Here is a 23,309-nt window from a genome sequence, read left to right as displayed (position 1 = left end):
CGGAAAGCAGCGGAGGCGTTGCTCCATGAGCTCATCGCGCGTCTACCTCCTCTCCCCTTCAGTCGCCGAAATATCTTCTCTAACTCGGTTCGGTCAACTGAACCGTGGTCCGGCTGTGGGTCAGGACATCGGACCGGCTCCGCCGGCCCCGGGGAATCGAGTGGAATGGTGGACAAGAGTCACAAGTGTCGGCTTGACCGGTTTGAGCCGGTACGGTCCAAGTCGTGTCATGGTCCGGATGATGCGGAACCCGGTGCGTCGACGGACGACGAGTTTCGGTAGCGTAACGCACGTGACGAGAAAATCTGTGGACCACAAGATGAGTATGTGGGCCCACGATTTAACTAGAAGGATAAGTAATCAAAGACGGATTGTCCCCTGTTTTTTTTTTTTTTTTTTTTCTTTGAAAGAAAAGGAAAGGTGGGAGGAAGGAACAAGCCCACCCCCATCCTAGCAGCCCCTACTAGGCCCCCATCCTGCTAAAAGAATGTTTGATGCGGACAAAAATGATCGTGTGTTGGACATTTCGTTCGGTTTTACTTATATCCTTTCCGCTCGTAGGTCCGACTCGGTGATCTCTCTAGGCTCCAGCATGAACCCTCCGTGTGAGTACGTCACACCTGATACCACCGAGGCTATCCCAATAACTCTTCCAAACTTTGTGTCCGACTAGGAAGCATCCAGTCTCCATAATTTAATGGGCACCCGCACGTTTCGAACACGGAACCATTTGGATTCGTTGTTCGTTTAAGGAAAATTTTTCCACGATAATATCTCGAGAAAATTCCAACGACAAACCTCCCTAGTCTTCTATTCTCTTCATCTTCTACAACACCTTGCAAAGTTTGTGTTGTTTCTCGACTATTCATGCTTATCAAGAAACTAATTAAGTTGGTGACTATTTACGGCAAAAGGAAGCCCTAATCTTGGACTGTAATTTCGTGCCTCTAACCTGAACTGAGAGATTTTCTATTTCAAGGAACACATAAGAATGATTTGAATCTGCTCTCTCTAAAATACAAAATTCTAAATACATCCGAAAAGAATTGCAAGCAAATGGAAACAAAAAAAACGTAGAAACTTATAAGCAATGGCAGCCTTTTTTTCTTTTTTTAATGAATATTTTTTTTCTTGCCCTCTATTTATATAACTAGCAGATTAGAAATATATAAATGACTAAATATTCATTAAGGATCATAAAAATTAGAAATATATAAATACCTAAATATTCATTAAGGACCGTAAAAATAAATATTTCTGTATATGTATGTATGTATGTATTATACAGAGATTGCAAAATATATAACTTGCAATAAAGGATAGTTTAGTGCTCAAAGATTTTACCATTGTACGATGAAACATCCCTGAAAGAGAGAAACCAAGGCACGAATATTGTAAAGAAAATAGAGGGCAAGAAAACATACGATGACCTGCCAGGAGTTCAAAACCAACTAGGCCGAGATGAGGCTATAACTCTCATCAACTGGACGATGAAAGGGTTGAGAAGCAATCTAAGCCCGACCCCGAGAGTTTCATCATACATGCCAAGCCAAGAAGGAGGAGGATTAATCACCCGGCCCTGGACACCGGCGAGCTCAAAAGTAAACTCGGGAGGATAAAATGTTGAGCTCAGAGCAAGTCCATCTTCTCTTAGGTAAGGACCGACACCTCGTACTTCGGGCTGGAGTGGACTTCGGGATTAGCCTTGCTTGAATGTGAGGAACGTCGAGCTCAAGGAGATTGGTCAGACTACCAACTCCTCATTGAGATCTCAATCTCAGCCTTGCTTATAGTGTAGAAACTAGAAAAAGACAAAAGAGGAAAAGAACAAAAAAGAGAAAATCCAATGGCCAAAAGCGGAAACCCATTGGTGACGTCGGAAGAAATCAAGTAGATGTCGAAGCCGAAGGAAAAGAACTTCGCTAGAGAGACACGCAAGAGAGAGCTTGAGCTACTAGGGAGGTTTGCAAAAGATGCAAGAAGTGTAAAAATGATGGAGGGGGTTACCCTTATATACGGGTGTGAAAGGATCTGATTAAAGCAACGGTTCGACTTCCCGAGCTAATTCAACCACGTGTCAACTTGGGATATGGCATAAGCAATTCAACTAGATCACCGCATTAATAGCACCTTCGAAATACTCTAAAATAATGATGTCTCGGGATAGCCCCAATATGATGGCATTTCAAGAAGATCAATCGATGCATTAAAACTTCCTTTTAGATGCCTTGTCCTTGATCAAAATGATGATACGACTTCCATCACTTGAACTTAGATATAATTCAGCCTTAGAAGTAAGGGCAAGTGATAGAAAAAAAATATGGGACATTTTGACCTCCTTAACCTCGGTATTAACTGAGGTGAATAACTTCAGTGAAAATCGAGGTGCCACTTTGCTTGTGCTAATAAGGATCGACAGTTATGGTAACAATACAGTCAATGCATGATCGATATAATTACCGCCGTGTGCTGCTCACGCTGGACAGTTTTCATGTTGTTAACGTGCATCCGACCGTTGCCTTGCTATTAAAGCATATTGCGCCAAATCGGGTAATGGATCAGTATCTACCCTATATAAAGCAGTGGCTTTGGGATCTTTAGAAAAGCTCATTTTTGGAGACTACTTCTTATAAATTTTCTTCCTTCCACACTGTTGCTCTCTTATTCTGACTTAACCATTGGAGGTTCCCCCGCTCAAAATTTTTGGCAAGTGGACTTCTTATAGATTAGTCTCGAAGGTGATCAGATCTTCCTCAACTCGATCTCATCTGACCTCATTCAACTCGGTTCTCACTGATCTCAAAGCGAGCTGAGCACCGTGCCGGCTTCAGTTTAGAATCTAGCAGAAACACCTATCAATTCAAGAGCTTCTAGAGTGGTGTGTCCTGTTGGAGCATGCTGCTCGGAGCCACCTACAGAAGTGGCAATATCCAGGCTTCCCTCGTTCATTCGATCAAGGTTGGTGGGAAAACTAAGCAAAAAAATGGAAGCAGAGTTCTAACTTAAGCCCTCTTGAGTAGGGTTGGAAATGGGCTTGGGCTGGCCTAAGGCCCACCGGGCTAGGATGACTTCAGGTCGGGCTACAAATTAAGCCCAAAGAAATTCAGATCGAGTTTGAACTTAAATATAGAGCCCATTTATTTTTCGGGCTAGGATCAGGTATGTTCTTAGGTTAACCCTGGCTCAGCCCGAGCTTGAAAAAGGCCCGAAATGGAGCCCAAATTCGGGTCTGGACCTCTTTATTTTTGTACGTTATTATTTGGAGAGAATAATGATGAAGTAAAGGATAAATCAAGAGTTTAGCTGAGAATAATGAATGTATCATGTATCATTTACTTGTGTTATAAGAGAGCCTAATTTTTAGCTGGCTCATTTATTTATGGCGCAACATTATAAAATATTAAACTTCAATCGGGTTCAGGCCAGATCTATTTCTGGCCCAAATGAGTAATTCAAGTTGGCCCAATCAAATCAGGTTGGGCTCATGCCTGAGTTTGGGTCGAGCTCAGGCCCGGATTATCCAAAAAATTTCAAGCCTAAGGCTAGCTTAAAGCTCAAAAAAAAAATCGGGCTAAGTTTAGGTAGGGCATGGCCCAGCCCACTTCCAGCCCTGCCCTTGAGAGGTTCTTAAAGGATGATCTCACGATCAACCCTCGAGCCCTACCATGGGACATGGCAACCAATGTAGGTTGCTTTGGGAACAGAAGATTGTCAGCGTCATAAATTTGGATCACAGTCAAAGCCATGGGCTTGGTATAACATGCCATTTAGCAACACCATTGGTTCAGCATATGACGCTGAAGGCCGACCTTCTGGGATTGGCCGCAGCTTTGGGTCAAGTAGATTGGTCGCATGACCTAGAGGCTAAATTTGATGAGGGGCTAGACTCGGACCCCACAATAGCTAATAGTCAGCCATACAGGGATTGCTCCATTCAACGACGGATGATGGCACATGCATTGGCTGTTGCAAAGATAAAAGCAGCTATTGGTGCAACATGATACAATGAAGTATCTCCAATTGGTTCGGACGATTGCGATATCCTACAATCTCTTGGGATGTCTACCTTGTGGAGCGCTTTCTTTTCTTTTCTTTTTTTTGGTAAAAAAAAAGAAAAAGGAAGGGGGGGTGAAGAGCCTCATCCGTATAGCAGCCTCTACTGGGCCTCTCTTCTATCAAAAAATGTTCCATACAGGTAGAAAGTTTCTCATACCCTTTCCTACCCATGGGTTACCCCACGTGTGAGTAAGTCCCCCAGTACCATCTCAGTACCAGAGGACCAGTAGCGCTCCCAACGGACAAGTCATGCGGGGGGCATTCGGTCCCCATATTTAATCGATGCTCACGCGTTTCGGAATTGGGTCACTCCGTTGAAAACAAAACTCTGTTTTAATTGTGCTACCATCTCGGTGGTTGGAGCGCTTTCTTTAACCTCCCAATTCTGTCCACTCCCAACCATCGAGCCAATTGAGTCAGCTAGATTGTCATGTTTGTGCGTGCTCATGCAATGGTTAATGGTAATGCTGAAATCAGATTGGATACGATTATAGGCCAATATATACATATCCATATTTGTTTTGTTTGACGAATATATATATATATGAAGATGAATATTAGTCGCATGCAAAAAAATCACATACATATTTATTTTAAATGAATGTAGATACAAATTGAATACTAAAAATATGGATATAGATAGGAATATAAGTCAGATAATTAAATTTTATAACCACATAATCAAAGATATTACTAAGTAAATGCTAGCCTATTAATGTGGTTATATATATATATATTTAAAAATTTATGAGCATTATATCAAATCAAATTAGATTATAAATAAAATTTGATATTCAGATATGGATTGGATAGTTGTCTATCCATATCTATATGCATTTTTTTTTATGGATATGGAGATAGATTCAGATATTAGTTAGAATCAGATATGGATAATTGTCTATCTGTATCTATATTCATATCTAAATAGATTAGGATACAAAAATAAATTCGGATTGATATCATCCTGTCCACGTTCACTCCTAGTTAATAGGTGTCATAGGGCTCTATTATGTTTCCATTGGTTGGTATCCCCGGTGGTAGTCTGGTATTTGGCCCTTACTCATATTACATAGTTGCTTTGCTCAACATTTAATATCTTGATGGTGTTACTCCCTTTTGGGACTATCTATCGTGAACTCATGGACTTAGCCGCTTTGAAAAGGGTGCGCACGGGAAGCTCTACCTCGCTATGGCTCTTTATCATTTCGCATGGCACTCCTCGTAGCTCTCATGAGACGACCACCCGCGGGAGCCTACACCAAATCCTATGCAATCCAACGTGGATATCTCCATGGCACTATGGCAGGACGCAGTCTAATAATGATTCACCTATAGGAGCATATCTTCTTCATCCTCTTTATCGAGACATTTTAGCCCTGACACGTACGAGCCCAGTGAAAAGGTCACCGAAGGCCTTTGTAACCTTTCACCCGTTCGGATCAGATGTCCTCGCGATCCACCCGCACACCCGACCACCCCGACACGATGAAAAAGCCTCCGCCTCCCACTCTGCCCCTTAGTCTGATCGTACATCCAAAGTAAGTCGGACATTTTAGTATCCGACGCGTTATAGTCCGCAGATCATGCCTCAAGATACGCACGAAAAATGAAAGATGTGCGACAGATCGTTCTGTTGACCGTTGGGCATCAAAATGTCCGACGAGCATTGTTTCGAGAACGGAAAGCTCGAACGCGCGCACCGTGCTTGCGGTAATTAGGTAAATTGATGAGGGCATCTTCGTCCGAGAAAAGGGGGGCCGCCGTGCTCAGATCCATCGTCCCCTCTCGCGGGTAGTTCTATATACACCCCCCCTATTGCTCAGGACACCCCCCAAAAACCAAAAAGAAAATACCCAAACTAACCTTTAGTGTAATTACCATATTGCCCTTGAAATTTTCTCATACACCCCCCTCCTCCTCCTCCGTTTCGTTTTGAAAAGAAAAAAAAAAAACACCCCTCAAACCCCCCTTAAACTCCTCCTCCCCCGTTCCCCCTTCTCCCTCTCGTCGCCGGCATTCTCCCGATCTCCGACCACCTCGCCGGCTTCTCCCGGAACCACCTTGCCGGCTTCTCCCGAATTTTTTTTTTTTCACGGTTCGTGCTCCGTTCGGCACTGGATCGTCGAACAAAAGGCTTCTGTTCGGCTGAACAGTGCCGAACAGAAGCCTTCTGTTCGGCAACCCTCAACCGAACAGATCTGTTCGGCTGCACATCTGTTCGGCGATCCAGTGCCGAACAGAAGGCTTCTGTCCGGCACTGTTCAGCCGAACAGAAGCCTTTTGTTCGGCGATCCAGTGCCGAACGGAGCACGAACCGTGAAAAAAAAAATTTCGGGAGAAGCCGGCGAGGTGGTTCCGGGAGAAGCCGGCCAGGTGGTCGGAGATCGGAAGAATGCCGGCGACGAGAGGGAGAAGGGGGAACGGGGGGGTTTTGGGCGTTGGCGAGGTGTTTTGGAGGGGAAGAGCGGGGTGGGGGGGGTTTGGGGGGTGTAGAGAGCAATTTAGATGAGGGGGTGGGGAGGGTGGGGGGTAATTTAGGAATTTTTAATTTTTTAGGGGTGTCCTTAGCAAATGGGGGGGTGTAGAGAGTATTTAATTTTTTTTTAATTTTTGGGGGGTGTCCTGAGCAATAGGGGGGGTGTATATAGAACCACCCCCCTCTCGCATTGCATCGTTCCAAATTGTCCTCTTAATTAACCGAACCCCCTCCCCCCTCTTTTCGCCTTCTCCGCCGCCTCCTCCTCCCCTCTCTCTGCCCGATATTCGCTTCTCCGATTGATGTCCGCCCCGCTCCGGAGAAGGACTCGCTTCCCTTTTCTACGTTCTCGCCCCCAGTTTTAGCTGTCCGTGGATCGCTTGCCGCTGCGGCTTCTGCTTTAGATTTCGAAGTTTTCCGACGGATCCATCGATTTGAGGCGGAGATCGGTGGGCCGGCGGTTTCTTGAAGGGATTTAGCTGGCTTGTGGGAGTGTTTCTTTCTTTCTTTCTTTCTTTCTTTTTGATTCTTGATTTGTGGAATTAGGGTTTTGAGGGTTTCTTGGAGATGCCGCGGAGCTCTCGGCACAGATCCCACAGGTCTCACAAGCACAGGGACGAGAGGGATCGGTCCGACTCCGAGGAGGATGGGAACTCGAGGGAGAGGCAGCTGAGGGAGGAAGAGCCTGCTGCCACTGCGTTAGCTAGGGTTTCTAGAGATCTGGAGCCGGAGAGGCGGAAATCCACAAATTTGCCTCAGGGGAAAGATTTGATTGGTTCCAGCAACGGTGATATTACTAGGGAGCATGGAAGGAAAAGGAAAGAACGGACTGAGGACGTGGCAGTGGCTGATCGGTGGAATGGGGCAGGGGAGGATGATCTTGTGGCTGATAAGAAGTCCAAAGGGGAGGAATTTGGACCTGTAGACTTGGATAAGAGCTCCAAGTCAAAGCTTTCGGCTTCTGATTCAAAGAGCAGGTCGAGCCGAAGGTGTGAGGGCTCAAGTGAGAGGAATGAGGAGAGTGGAGGTAAGGTTGCTTCGGCAAAGCGGAGGTTGGAGAGGGACTCGAGCCGGAGAGAGAGTGATAGTCAATATAAGGAGACAAAGGACAGGGACAGAGAGCGGGCATCTGACAGGGATAAGAAGACCCAAGATTCCAAGCATGCCAGGTCTGATGATGTGAGTAGAAGGTATAGCACTAAAACAAGAAGTCCTGAAGAAGAACACGCAACAAAGAAGGATATAGAAAATAGTGGTAAGGTACCTGATACCTTTAGTCTTTGTTGTTGTTGTTGTCAATATGATTGTGGTTGATTATCTATTGTCATCTGTTCCTTATGGCATTGGTTATACTTGGTTGATCATAGATATGTCATGATGTTTTTTGTGCAGAGCTGCTGACAAAAAGTCATTGACAAATCAAATATGCTATGCACACATTTGTGTAGGCTTGGCACATTTACTTACATTGTTTTGTTCTTTACAGCATAGTCTAGACATTTGACACCAATTTAATCTAATTGAACAGTTTCAGATAATTTAACTATAACATGTTGTGCCAGATGTATCATTTTGTTATGAATGTACTTTCTATAAGCTTAAGATATGACAAAAACTGATTCTTGAATTGTTGTTGTTAGATCTGAGATTCATAATAGTCATCCCTGTGGCAGCAACTTTTTCTTGTTGACATTCATATAAATGATACATTGTGCTTTTACAGGTTGGCAGAAAAGGTAAAGTGAAAAATATAAGCACAATATCACTGTTTGTTGTCAGAAAAGTCAAATACTCAAATCTGAGGGTGCATTGAAGTCATCCTTGCATGCAATGGAGGTTTCTTGCCTTTGTTTCTGTTCTGATATGTTAGGCATCAGGATGTGTTATTGGTTTCGGGCATGTTGACGAGATATTTCTTGGCTGTAAATGCAGGCTGTGCTCTTTATTATGTTGGTACATATATTGCAATTCATTGTCTCTTTTACGCTTCTTTTAGATTGGGCCAAGTGGCCAACTATAAGTAACCATTGGAGGGCTTTGTTTACACATGTTGTGTGCTTGTTGGTGAGGCTGTGGAGCTCTATATATAATTCATGAAGGAAATATAGGGCTTTCAGATGTAGTTTGAGTTCATGGGAAATATCCCAAATCAGATTCCTTTTTTTTCTGTCTATTTTGGGAAGGATGGAAATAGAAAAGGGTGCTTTTGATGGCATCATATCTTGGTGGTTGACATGGAGTTGCGCCTCTAAGATGTGTGGAAGTTGAAGACTATTGATATTTAGAATTAAAAGTGCATGCAAAACTAGGAGGATTAGAATTAAGGACTAATTTATTAATGTTAAGGCACCAATATAGGAGGTTTTTCCAAAAAAACTAATTAAGATGCTTAAAACTTGTGTGATTTATGTGAAGGGCGGTCCTGATAAGAAATAAAAGGGACAGGCGCATTTGATTAGGGAAGGACAAAGGAGCATTGGAAGTATTTTGATATATTGGGTGTCTTCTAGAATTTATTCTGTTCTTGGTGGATTGAAGCCATCAAATACCAACTTGACAGTTTGGTTGGTTTTTTAAGCATTATAGTCAAAACCCTTGTTGGAGAAAATAAAACTTGGGATATGACTTTGGGGACCTTCTCATGTGAGCTTTTGACAAATTTCAATGATGTGAGCATCTTGTTTGGTAGATGTGGTATAAAGGTTGCATATGCTCATCAACTTATTTTTCAAAAGTTAACGTCTATGTTGGTTGGGTAAGTAGTTGAGCGTTTTAACGGACTTATCTTTGAATATGAGTTTGAGATCTGGGCGATCATCATCATGTTAAAATTTATTCAAAGGTTTTGCATTTAGCATGTTGCTAGAGATATTTTTACCAATTATTTTCTTTGGAGACTACATAATCATTTGTAGCTTTTCTTTTCAACTAATATGTATGCCTAGTGAGGTGTGATTTGGGGGTGGGCATCAAGGCAATTGTAAGAATCTATTGTATTGGGAGTCAGTGTTACATTGAAGTGGTCATGGGAATTGGATTTGGGTGTGTATCTTGGCAAAATGAAAAAAAAATGATACAGGGATACATAGTATTTTTTTTAAAAAAATAAGATCATTTATTTTTTTATAATATTATAAATTATAAAATTTTAAGTGGGGTATTTATTAAAATACAATATTGATTGGAAGAGACTATTTTGTTTTACTTTTTGTATTTCAAATAGTCTGTTTCAAATTTTTGTATTCCAAAAACTTTTGTTGCGAGACTTACTTTGTTAACAATTTAGTTACACAAAGGTCCCACACAAAGTTGCAGGTTGATGTGTTATCTTGCTATTGCTTTTTTATGGCAGCTGCTGGCTACATAATCTTTTTTATTTCTAAAAGCAGATTTGTGATAGTGGGATGCAGAACGATATAATTGGCTCTTTCCTTGAAACTTTGAGGGCAATTCAGGCATTCTAGCAACTAGAATATCCAAAGTTCCAAACCCTCTCCAGAACATATTCGGGTTTGCATCATGTCACTTCTCTCCGTTCCCCTTTTGTTTTTGGTAAGAAAGAAGAGGGAGGGGGGGGGTGTCAAAGACCCGCAACAAAGCAACAAGTCAAAATCTAAAATAAGAACAGCCAGAGAAGTCTGAGAGAGAGGGAGAGAAGAAGGGACAGATCATGATGGATGGTCGAGCCTGATTGTATGTATTGATTGAGACACCTGCCAGCAAGCTAGTCAGCAGCATTCCCTACACCTTTGGCAGCATTGCCAAGTAGGGAGAAGTGGCATCACTCTCTTCCTTTTTCTTTCTCTTCTAGCAATGATAGGGAAGCAACCCTCTCCTACTCTCTCCCTCTTGCATATGTATGTGCTCTCTCTCCCATTACCCCTAATTTATGCTCAATATGCCCCCCCCTCTCTCTCTCTCTCTCTCGCTCACTCTTTCCTTCAATGGGCCATATCGGACTTATCGGAATTTCTATGTTGGTGGAAATTTTGGTGTAAGTTTGAGCTCTAGTGTTTTTATTAGTTAGTTTTATTAATGAGGTTTATTCCAAGAGCAGTTGGGAGAGAAGGGGTGGTTAAACTTTTGATGGGTAATGAATTGTGGTTACTGGAGAAGTGCACACAATGCTAGAGGTCTGATGCTTTATAGGATAAATTGTTTAGGTCATGTCAACTATGTCTACTAGTTGGCCTAAAAGTAGACCTATTCTCCTAGTGGGCTGGTCAAGATAGGGCTATGAAGTCTGGCTAGACTAGATTGTCGAACTTATTGCGGGTGCCTTTCTCATCATTCTCTTGACAAGTATTGGGTTGGATTTGGCTATTGATGCAAACTAATAGCAAATTCGGTTGGAGATTTTGGTCTACATTTGGGAACAATATTGTTAAGATCGAACTTGTATTGTAAATCGTAGATTAGTCGATTGGGATTGAATCATCTGGGGGATGCAAACTATAAGGTTCTTTCGGATTTATTGTAAATATTAAAAAAAGGTTGCAACTGCATGAAAGGTAAGGAGGACATCTAAATTGTCATTTAACCAAACAATGTCTTAGAAAGCACGGTTTTGGTCATAAAATGTTTCAGACAACCATAAGGTCATAAATATCATGTCCCAAAAATGAATGTTATAAATCGGCAGAATATCTTAATCTGAGTTACTGACCTTAAAATGTATATAGCTTTAGTGAACTCAATTCTCCTCCGAGGTAAAAAATTGAAGAAGAAATCAAAATTTTAAATTGGTTCCAAGACAACCATATCTATTTTTTCTTTACTCTTAAAATTTGAAATTTTAAAGGAGATCTCTTATTTGATGTTTTGAAAGTTTATGAATGATGTATTGGCCAGTATAGAAGTCAGAAATTAATTGATATTAAAAGATTGATGAATATACAAATAACTTTAGTTTGTAGAATTGTGACCTGGATCTGGATGTTACCATGCAAAGAATTGTATGATCCACCATCCAAATCTCTATCTTATGATCCATAATAATCTCAATCCAAGGATCTGATCCAGACCATTGAGGGCCAATTTGATTTGGTCATATGATCTCAATCGTGGATGATAGGATCTTGACAAGTGTTTGGGACCTTCACCCAATTCTTAGGACTAGATTTTGGGTCTAGTTTGGTGTGGGTTTAATCAGTTGTAAACATCACTCCTAACCTAGATATGCAGGGTCGATGGAGATTTATATATGATGAACACCCCCGACACATACACGCACTTCAGAAGAAAAGAGAACCCCCCCCCCCCCCCCCCGCCCCGCGCGAAAATTCTAGTCTCAGTGAAAATCTTGTGCAAGGATGGCTTACATGCTCTACCTTTATGAGATTTTGCAAGAAACTCAGCTGACCAGACAATTGCTTAGAGAAATGAAATCAAATTCGAGGATATATTTTACATGCAAAGGCAATACTTTTTCATTTTCTTCCCTTGTGTATCTTGTTAGGTTTATCCATCCTTGACCTAAAACATTTTACCTTGTAGTATATTATGGTTACTTTTTTACCTGAAAACTTTTAAGCATAGATTACAAATGGTTTAATTTAAACATTTAAGATTTTTCTTCTGTATGAATGTATTTTTTAATTAATTTTATAGTTTTGTTACTCCTTACCTACTCTCTGAGCACTTTCTCTTATAATTTTCTTTAGAGAGATCTGCTCCAAAATCTGCTTCTATGCTCATTCTCGCTTCAAGTAGTTAAGTTTCTTTGAACCAGCTAATATTCAAAATCATATTATTATATTAGGTCAAGATAACTAAGTTAAGGGGATGTGTTGAAGATTTTGAAATGACATATAGAAAGGCTTTTGCAAAGGAAGGATCTGGCATGGTTGACTTGGGGGGGGGGTTGTTTGTTGAAATATGTGATTGGTAGGAAGTTCTTGATAGTATAACAATTCATAGATGATTTATCTCGAGATTTAGACCAGAGGCAATGTGCTTTTAGGGAATGAAAGTCGAGGATGAAAATGTTTATGTATGGAGCCATGTTTGTGGTCAAATGCTTGAAAGGCTGTATCCACACCCCCCCCCCCCCCCAAAAAAAAAAAAAAAAAAAAAGAAAAAAAAAAAACTGAGATCAGAACATTTCTGCCGCATCAGAGAAACTTTAGTATAACTATCAATACGTGAAAGAAAGAACATGGTATAGTTTCAAGCCCATCAAATCAAGCTAATAGACTGCTTGGTTTTGCAACTTGGAGATAGTAGTTCTTGGGAATTAGATAACACCAAATATTGAGAAGTTTCTTGTGACAAAATAAAGGTCTCAGTTCAATTTTGCTCTTCCAAACCCTCGAATCTTCACTGGTCCATGTGTGATTATCTTTTTATAGGTTGTGGTTGGAACATGTGGTGTTTGAAAGATGGATCAGAGGGTTGTTGGAGGATCATGAGGAAGGTTTTCTGTCAACATTGTTATTGGGAGCTTTGTTCTCGTTGACAAAAAGCCCATAAAACTATGTAAAAGATTAACAATTGATGAGAATGGTGTGAAAGGTTATGCTGTGGGAAAAAGAGGTCTCTATATGGTTGATAATGGCCTGAATATGCATTTTGAGGGCATCCATGAAATTTACTCAAAAGACCAATGTGATTTAGGAGGATGATAAGGAGAGAATTTTTAAATTGGAGTACACTGAGTAGCTGAAGCGAAGCAATTGATTGAAGATAGAGATGATAATAATTTGGCTTTAGTAAATGAAATACATATACTTGACAAGGTGACTAATAATATAAGAAATTTTATGGATTGATGTATATTTAGAGTGTGATAAGTTGATTTGTTTCCTTTACCATTGGGCAAAAGAGTGTAGACCAAGTTTAGAGGGCAATATTTTTTATGTGGGATTGGGGAGTTAAGCTTGTCAATGAGTTTGCAAGAAGCAGAGGTGAAGGAGGATGTTTGTAAGATGAAAGGTGAAAATAGTTTTGGGGCTAAAGGTTTTCCTCTTGTTGTTTTATCATTTGATTGTTGGAGATATGTCACGGGAATTTTTTGAGAGTTTCACGGCAAAAGTTTTTGAGTGGGTGTTTTGACACTTCCATTGAAGCATTATGTGTAAAAAGGACTTGTGGTGGTTAAAGATTGTAAATTATTTAATTTAATAAATAAAAATTATCTGTAGAAAAAATAGAAATTATAGAAGTGATTGAGGTGTAGGCATCAAGATTGAAAGGCAAAGCTGAAGGATCAGTTGTTGGGAATCTAAGTGCTTCCATTAGTAGTCAGTGCACTAGTGTTAGCTCCTGTATTGCTTTTGAATGTTTGAATGCCAAATAATTTCTGGAGAATGGATTTATTTACAAAAAATAACCTAATAAAATGCCATTGATAAAGTGAAGCAAGAGTGCTTGTGATATCCCTTGAGAAGGGCAAGTTTTGGAAAGAATGATACACTAAATGGAGATTTGTAACATCTAGTACTATTTGATGTTTTAGTTTAATGGTCTCATGAAAGTTTAATTATTTCAGCTTGATCTTAATTTGGAAGGCTCTATGCCCCTTTTCTAAGATAGCTGACTTCACATGCTTGGAACCCTGGAGGCTCCACCAGTGACTACCGACTAGGTTGTGGAGCTCAAATAATGTATTTTGGTGGAGGGATAAAAGGTTGAGTCACAAGAGGGAAATATAGTTGTCATGGGGTATTCTGTGTAATAAATGATGTTGGAGGCTTGTAGGTGTGAAGTTTTTTTTATTATGCAGAAGGAATTTGGAAGGATAATGTGTGGAAAGAGAATAGTTTTGATACTTGTTTTAGGGCTTAAGGTGGCAGGATGGATAATTTTTAATTGTCTCTTTACTTTGGTAGTTGGGTTTCTTAAACTTTTCACTCATGAGTAGTGCCAAAAAAGACCTTTGAAAAAAGGAAATGGACTCCTAACTCCATTCCTGGTGTACTGTGTATGTCTCTAGATTTCTAGGCATTTCCATGTTGCTATGAATTCAAAAGCATAGATGCGCATTGGAGTCTGTTTTAAGAAAAAAATGAAAAAGATTGGAAATATAGGCCAACTACCTTCTTATTTGTACTAGTTAAAACAATTTTCTAAAGTGCTTCCCTAGGTATTGGGCATAGGAGATGGGGTGCTTGGTTGTTTATGGTAAGTTAACCACTAATGTGTTATGGCATAAGGTCTTTATTCTTGGATCTGTGCACTTTCTAATTCACTTTGAGCATCCCAAAAGTTTGGAGTGCCGTTCCTCTCCTGATCTGTTGGGAATTTAAAGAAAAGTGAAAATGAGAAATTGTTGAAAACTTGAAATAAATTGGTTGGAATCCAGGATGTCTACAGTTAGCCTTAGCTCTACATAAATGGCTAGATATTGAAGAAGAAAGTGAGAGGATCAATAGAACTAAGGGATATATGATAGGATACTTTTTGGTAAGTGACTATAAATATTAGTCCAAAATTTGTGGAGATAACCCTATGCAAACAGCCATATTTGCTTGCATGTTTAAGAAAATTCCAAAACAGGCAGTTTGACTTTACATAATCTGAACATGCAATGTGAGAAACTTCTAGCTATGTAACTAAAGGCACTAAACTAAGGTAAATGGCCATATTTGCTTTCATGTTTAAGAAAATTTCAGAACAAGTAGTTTGACTTTATATAATCTGAACATCTGAATTCGAAAAACTTGTAGCTATGTAACTAAAGGCACTAAATTAAAGTAAAAGTCTGTAATTGTTACAGAATATGATTCAAAATAATTATTGCCTAGGCACCATTATAGCCGGCTCTTGGTACATATAATTTTGCCTATACAATCTACTTAAGAGCCTTTTCAAACCTTCTTGGTTACCGAAATTGGACATAGGGGTTAGAATATGTTCCTTATAATAATGCTGGATGTATCATGGATGGTAGCGCTTTCATCCTTGGGTCTGATACTTTTTCTTGAAAAAAAGGCCAGGGGACCAAAATTTTGTAACTCAAACTCCGAATATAATTTGACCTTGTTTTCTGATTATTGTTGATGGATGTTTTTCCCAGCTCAAACTAGTTGGTACAAGGGTTATTTGTTGTCGTTCGTGTCATCCTGGAAATACTATTGGTTGTTTGTGTTTTTTCTTTTCCTTTGTCACCTTTCCTGTTATTCTTCCCTTCAAGCCCTTGAAGGTCTGGGTAGGTTCATGGAAGCCGGTTTACTTTGTGATGAAACTCAATATCATATACAAAATCATCCACCATAAGACTAAAACTAAGCACATTTTTCAATTTGTGGCCGTTACTGATGCTTACGTCATATTTTCTCTCTATTTAACATGTAATCTTAAGAAATTCAATCTTCTCGTCTCTAGATATACTGTTTGGACTATTTACAAGGGATCACATGGCTGCTTCATAATTCTCCAAGCATGTAGCAAGTTTCATTGGGATGCTGTTGTTTTGTCATGAGATTGCTTTTACAATAACAAGTTCATTGCCCTTTTAGTTCTGTTCTTCCATTGCTCTAACATGTCAATATTAGTGGTTACAAGCACTCCGTCAAGATAAAGTTATCTGGACTGATTATTGTGAGCTCGATCAATGACTTGTCTATTACTAGAGTTGTATGGGTTCGTTTATCATAAATCATTAAATGGTTTTCTTTTGTTATATTTCCTATCTCTTAATCACTGAGTGGTGACTAATAGATGGGATGATGCTAGGAGGTGATGACTATGGTTTCACTTATTTGTAATTTTTCTGCTAGATAATGCCTGCAATAAATGTACTATGTTACATGCCATAAATTTTCTTCATACATTTTTTATTGTAATTTGCTATTCATGTATAATGCATCCCGTTATCGAGTAGTTTTTAGGTTTAATGAGTATCTTCCTTCTGTATGGTTTAACAGAATGGCAAATACAACATGACTTGCACAATCCTGATTTTGAAAAAGAGCTTGAGAAACGTGTTAGGAGGTGGAGAGATAACTCTGAAGATAAAGATAAATGGTTAGGTGATGGCAGAGACAGTGATGATAGGAGCGATACGAGACTATATTCTAGAGATGACCATACTAAAAATATAAGCTACAAGGATGAAAGGCATGAAGATGGAAAGTATAGAGATAAATACAGGGATAATGTCCACAGGGACCGAAAACACTGGGATGACAAGCGCCGAGATGAGCGCTTGTCTCAGGATCATGTTGGTGACAGGACTGACAATAAGCATTATAGAGATGAAAACAAGCCCTCCGAGAGTCATTATAAAAAAAATAAGCTTCAGGACAGTGATCATGATGGCATCCCGTGTTTTGAAGATCATGGCACCAAGCTTAAAGATAACAGGGGAAGGAAAAGGTTCTCTGAGGGGTATGAGGATCATGGTGATTCAAAGACTCGTGGTGCAAAGGAGCCATGTGAAGATGGGGGGAAAGTTTTATCCAGTACTACTAAAATATATGCCCATACCGATAGATCTAGGACAGAGCATCAACACTCAGACAAGGTCGATTCTAGTCCAAACAATAACAGACCAAAGAGCTCTGCCAGCTCCAGTGCTTATGCTGTCAAAGATCATAGCAGGTAATTTTGTTCTCTCTCATTTTCATCCCTTCTCCTAAATTTCTTTGTATTTGTAGTAGTTTCCATGGAAGGTAATTAACTATAATCTTCCCTTGGCCCATATCAATTGTTTGAATTAATAAGATAATCAATCACATTTTCTGATAACGTCTTGCCCTCTTTTATGGCCAGCGCCTTTTTTATTTATTTTTACACTGTTGCTATTGGATAGATTACTTCCATTTCATTGTTATCAAAAAAAAATATGTAACTGGTGTATGATATTGTAGAAAATTGTAAGTATGGAGTATGGACTATATACTGCTCCTGACCTGGAGTATAGGTCTCGAGAAATATTTAATTCAATATTAATGGCTCTTTTCCATTTAGAAGTATGCTGCAATTTGAGAGTTTTTTATGGTGACATTGTAAAGATATGGAATCCGGATCTCAGGAACTACATTTTGAGAAATTGTCATATTTTCAAAAATGTTTGTGAAGGTTATGTCATTATTCTGTTTTTATATGGATCTGTTTATGTAAGCATGCACAAAAATGCCAGCAGCTTCATGGTCCGCATGATGGTAAACTAATGGAATTATCTATATATTTTCAGTAGATATATATGGGTCATGTACTGATGGTGTGGTGCCCCTCACTTATAGTGATCGGTTGCTCATGTTTTGGCCATCAACCTTGTCAAGACTGGTGGAAAAGTGCTTGTATTTTTTGAATTTCCTTGGTGGTCAGGACCTGTCCATGAAAAATCAGTTCTCGTAGATATCCCTAATTTATAAGTTTCTCTTACAGTTTCTTTCTTTTTATTATTCCACTTTATATATTTATTTCATGTCCATTTAGATATATTCTTGAGGTCAGTTACCATTTTAATTCCATCGATTTATTGTTAAGATTGCCTGATATTGTCTGTCAGGTAATTGCATTTCAAAGTGTGATTTCTCTGGGAGCTGATAATATGTGATACATGTTATTCATATTGGTCAGTGCATAGTTGTATCTCTAAATGTACATTTGAAATCGCTTGATAATATATTATTTATTTTTGTATATCTATTCTAATTTCAGGCATAGCTCAAAGCAAGCAGATTCTAAATTCAGAGAATCACCATCCGAAGAGAGAATTCGCCCTAGTGCTGCTGCTTCAGGAGATCGTGCAACTGCTGTTAGAGATCGTCAGCGAGTTTCTGAGTCTCGATCAACTGATAAGTCTAAACCAAGGGATCACATCCATTTGATGGAAGCTGCTGCTTATTCTCAGTATGATAGGACCCCAAGATCTGATGCTTATACTTCACTGAATAAGTTAAAAGACAAATCTCCATCTACTAGTGAGAGACGGTTTCCAGATAGAACCAGTGCCAGATGTAGTCTTGATGCTGAAGTAGGACAAAAGCACAGCCGTTCCAAGGATGGAGATCGAGAAAGAGAATTGCCTCTGGAGAGACCGATTCTGGATGACCGATCTCAAATGGAGTTTTGTAACAGGGAGCCCACTCCTGGTATTTCATCATCTAACCGAGCTGGTCACTTCTCCGGCAGTTCACCTAATCACCTTCCCCCTCCCCCGCCTGTCAGGCTTGGGTTTGATGGTCCTTCAGTTTTGGGCTTGTATGAAGATGACAATAGAGTCCAGGTTGGTGATCGTAAACTCTATAACCGTCAGAGGAAGAGCAGTGATGTCAGTTTGGGAAGAGGTCATGGAAATGCTTGGAGAAGTGGCCCGGCCTGGCCTTCTCCTTTAGCAAATGGGTTCATGCCCCTCCAACATGGTCCAGCTCCAGCTGGATTTCACCCGGCTATGCAGCAGTTTCCTGGTCCTCCCTTGTTTGGCCTTAGACCGCCAATGGATTTGAGCCACACTGGGATTTCCTATCACCTACAAGAAGCATCTGACAGGTTTACTGGCCATGGCCGCACATTTGGTTGGCACAATCCAGTTGGTGAATCATGCCCTCCTCACTTGCAAGTATGGGGTGGTAGTAACGGTGTATTTGGCGATGAATCCCGTATATATGGGAGGCCAGAATGGGATCAGAATAGGCATGCTGTAGGCAGCAGAGGTTGGGAGATGAATGCTGATATGTGGAAGGGACAAAATGGTAGCATGAATGCAGATTTTCCTGTACTTCAGAAGGAACCGGAACATTCAACACGTGTTCTTGCAGACGAAGCTTGGGTTGGGCAACCTGGCCAGCAGTCCTGTGGTGAAGGGGCCCAGTCAGAACCTATGTCATCTGAAGGTATTGATGCAAAGAGATTTAGTGATACACCTTCATCAAAAAATGCTGTTGAAAGTCCTCCAAAAACTCTACAGAGAAAGATAGCTGAGTCTTCTGAAACACCAGGCGACAGTAATGCCAATTTTTGTGCCAAGTACCTGTCAAGGATTGACATCTCGCTTGATCTTGCTGATTCAGAGTTGTACAAGAAGTGCATGCCCCTATTGGGGAAACTGGACATGACTTATGCTTGCAATAAATCTAAGCATGAATACTCCCAGGTACTGAATATGTATGTATGTTGCTTGAAACAAAATCATTCTCATATTTTGTTTTACAATGTATCATGTCTCTTTCCTGTTATGATGGCATATATCATCTGTTGCAGGATAATAAAGAAGATATTAAAGTGAGAAGACAAGGCGCAAGTCGCCTCTTGAACTCACTCTTTCCCGCAACAAGAGATGCTATTTTTCAGGTATAGTAATGTTTAAAGTTGAGAATTTGTGCTAAACTTAAGCATATATCTACTAATATTTAGCATTTGCAGTTCAAATAAATATAGGCATGTTCGAATCAATCTTATGCATGACATGATCTTTTTGTCATTGTTATTATTTTCTTGGTGTTCCTTTATATGCGAGCCTTATTTGCCAGCTAGATGCATGCAGATTTTGAGCTTATGTGCTCCACGTATTGATATCACGGAATTGTAGGCTTTTAATAATAATGTCTTAAACACATTTGAGCATTTAGAAAGCAATTCCTTTGTTAAGATTTACCTTGTTCAAAGCCAAATGAGATTTAGATCTAGTTGCCAAACAAGAATTCTGTAGACTGATTATCTTTGATTTTTTAAATCTTTGGAGTTTGGACCTTTGCCAGCATGACATGATATGCTGGTATTCTTAACCTTTTTCTGAATTCATGATCCAGGTTTTGGGGATATGTAAATGGGTACCGTTTGTTCAATTATCCTTTTCTGAATTCATGACCCACTTTTTGGGGTTCCCCACAGCTAGATCCAACCCATTTGCAGCCTATTAGGAACTTTTATGGTGGTCCGTTGACAAAAAGAAAGGTCTTGGTTTGTTATTTCATGCAGTAGACTGCCTGTTTGATTTACTTTAAAAGCTATGAAGTATTCCATTCAAAACAATATGTTGGGCATATTAATTTGAGGAAAATATAAATTGATCTCTGTTAGATTATTTATTTCTTTTGTTGATTCTATTGTTGCAGAGAGCCATGTTGCTGTATAAGAAGCAGAATGAAGGATCGAATGTGACCTATCTTGCATCACCAGCTGCCCGTTCAGAAGAGAAGAAAGAGTGTCAGCAAGCTTCAGATGAGGGGAAAGTATTGGAAGTTGGTGAGCAGACATCCTCGGAAAACATGGCTTCAGCAAATGAGGGAAAAGACACGACTGTTGATGCTGATGTTGCCAATTCCCCGAAGAATATGGAAGAAGCAAAAAGCACAGCCACAAATGCAGATGTTGCCAATTCTGCGAGTAATATGGAAGAAGCAAAAAGCACGGCTACAAATGCTGATGTTTCCATTTCTGCTAGTACCGTGGAAGAAGCGGAGAACACAACCACCACTGATGCTGTTGGTGCCAATTCTGCTAGTAAGGTGGAAGAGGTGAAGAACACGGTTACTGATGCCTGTGGTGCTAGTTCTGCTAGTGACATGGAAGCAGCAAAGAACATAATTACTGATGCCAAGGAGCAGCAATCTGATTTTGTTTCTGATGCTGCGTTTGCCAATGGTTCTCAGGCTTGTAAGGTTTTAAAGGCAGAATGTAGGGTAAATTTAAGTCGGATACATGATTCTTCTGAAAGTACACATTGAAACATTTTCTATTTGGTTTTCTAATGCCATCAGGGTCAGGGGCCCTTTTATGCCTGTTTTTGATGTGCCTGTCCTCTGCTCTTTTCTGCATGCCTTCTTTTAGTTCATTATATTATTTTTATATTTCCATAAAAGTTATCATTAAATAATATTCGTCGTTTTGCTTTCCCTCGTTCTGTTGTCGGCACGGCATTGCACAGCGAGTTGCTTTTCCCATAGTTTTTCCTGTTTTCTGTATCATTGCTGTTTTGGCTGCCCTGTCAATTTGACCTTGACCGACCATTTCGTTAGTCCCAATTGCATGACTTACCGGGAAGAAAGCAACACGGCTGAAGCTAATCAGTATGAGTGTGAAGTTTGAAGCACTGACTTAGCTTCTCAAGTTTGTAAGAAATTCTCCACTCTTTTATTGCACATTTTGTAATCCTTTCCCTTTGTGTGATTTTGCCTTTTGTGTACATTTTGAAGATCCTATAATATTCTTTTTCCTGTTTCTGATTTCAGCTCGGGAACTTGGCTGGTTGAGGAAGATGGAAAGAGTATGCAGCAAGAGATACGCAAGGCGAGAATTCTATTATTTTACTTCAGATGTAGTTCTATATTATAATCGTAGGGGCCAGTTTTGTTTTACTAAAAGAAATAGTCCAAAATTAGAGGTTTCCGTATTTCTTAACTTATTTTATATTAAAAATAGAAAAAATTACAGAGATATCCGTTCAAGTTTGGTCATTAACACTTAGACTTTAAAAGTTTAATAAGTTTCAATTAGCTATCAAAATTTTGTTTTTGTTGCAATATAGTCCAACCATCTACTTGGATCTTGATTTTATTAGTAGAGTGAGAAAAGGACAAAAACACCCTTGTTTAGAGAGACTGGATCATGGCTTTCATGTGATCTCATCTTCTACGATTCATCTACTTGCACAACTATTAAAGCACTCCATCTTTTACCATTTATTCATCTGCATAGATCTTAAGGTGCTCTATTCTCTATCATCCATCCATATACATAGGTTTCAAAGCATTCCATCCTCTATCATCCATCCATTTGGACAAATCTCAAAGTGCCTTCATCCTCTATCATTTATTCACCTGCACAATCTCAAAAGGCTCTGTTTGTCATCATTTACTTGCACAAATATTAAAGCACTCCATCCTCTATTATCCATTCATTTGTGCAGATCTTAAAGTATTTTATTCTTTGTCATTTATCCGCCTACATAAATCTTAAAGCACTTCATTCTCTACCATCCATCTATCTACATAGCTCTCAAAATGCTCTATCATCTTAACTATCTACTTGCATAGATCTCAAAGCACTCTATTCTCTATCATCCATCTGCTTGTATAGATTTTAAAGTGCTCGGTCCGCTATCATTCATTTGTCTATAATCCATCCACCTACATATGTCTCAAAATACTTCATCGTTTATCATTCTTTCACCTGTATAAATCTCAAGGCGTTCCATCTATTTTCTATTCACCTACATAGATCTTAAAGCACTACATTCTCTATCATTCATGTGCTTGCACAAATCTCAAAGCCATCCATCCTTTATTATCTATTCACTTGCATTGATCTCAAAGTACTCTGCTCTTTGTTATTCATCTAGATGTATAGATCTCAAAGCACTCCATCCTCTATTATTCGTCTACTTGCTTGGATCTCAAAGCCCTCGATCTTCTATCATCCATGCGCCTACATAGATCTCCAAGTGCTCCATCCTTTATTATTCGTCCACTTATACAGATCTCAAAGCATTTCATCCTCTTTCATCTATCTGCATAGATCTCAAAGCACTCCAGCCTCTGTATTTTTCTGCTTGCACAAATCTCAAAGTACTATATCCTATATCATCCATTCGTCCGCACAGATCTTAAAGTGCTCTATTCTTTATGATCCATCCGCCTACATATATCTCAAAATGCTTCATTCTCCATCATCCATTCTCCTACACCGATCTCAAAGTGTTGCATTCTCTATCATTCATTCACCTGCATAGCTCTCAAAGCATTCCATCTTCTGTCGTTCATCCATCTGCATAAATGTCAAAGTGCTCCCTTTCAATTCATGCAAAAATATGAGCTGCTTGCTAAGTTAGTGGGAAGGGTATTTCTAAAATCTTATAAAAATTTAGTTCTTAGGTGACCCTCGTGTGATG

General features: G+C 39.6%; 1 protein-coding gene across 2 annotated transcripts; it reads left to right on the top strand.

Moving 5' to 3' along the window:
* Window positions 1–6,733: 6,733 nt before the first annotated feature.
* On the top strand, window positions 6,734–21,211 carry LOC103713330. 2 transcript variants are annotated; one of them, XR_005511367.1, is made up of 5 exons: window positions 6,734–7,787; window positions 16,399–17,074; window positions 18,140–19,585; window positions 19,682–19,771; window positions 20,536–20,755. XR_005511367.1 is itself a non-coding variant. In XM_008800218.4 (5 exons), exons 1-5 carry the CDS (start codon window positions 7,100–7,102, stop codon window positions 21,145–21,147), a joined length of 3,501 nt encoding a protein of 1,166 aa, XP_008798440.2. In that variant the 5' UTR covers window positions 6,735–7,099; the 3' UTR covers window positions 21,148–21,211. The 2 variants fall into 2 exon arrangements, 1 of the variants encoding a protein (XP_008798440.2); XM_008800218.4 differs by having other exon boundaries at window positions 6,735–7,787; window positions 18,140–19,574; window positions 20,536–21,211.
* Window positions 21,212–23,309: the final 2,098 nt, after the last annotated feature.

Source organism: Phoenix dactylifera, chromosome 4 (genome assembly GCF_009389715.1).
Source record: "Phoenix dactylifera cultivar Barhee BC4 chromosome 4, palm_55x_up_171113_PBpolish2nd_filt_p, whole genome shotgun sequence".
NCBI lineage: Eukaryota > Viridiplantae > Streptophyta > Magnoliopsida > Arecales > Arecaceae > Phoenix > Phoenix dactylifera.
Note: the sequence above shows the minus strand (reverse complement) of the source record. Positions and strands in the feature narration are given on the sequence as shown.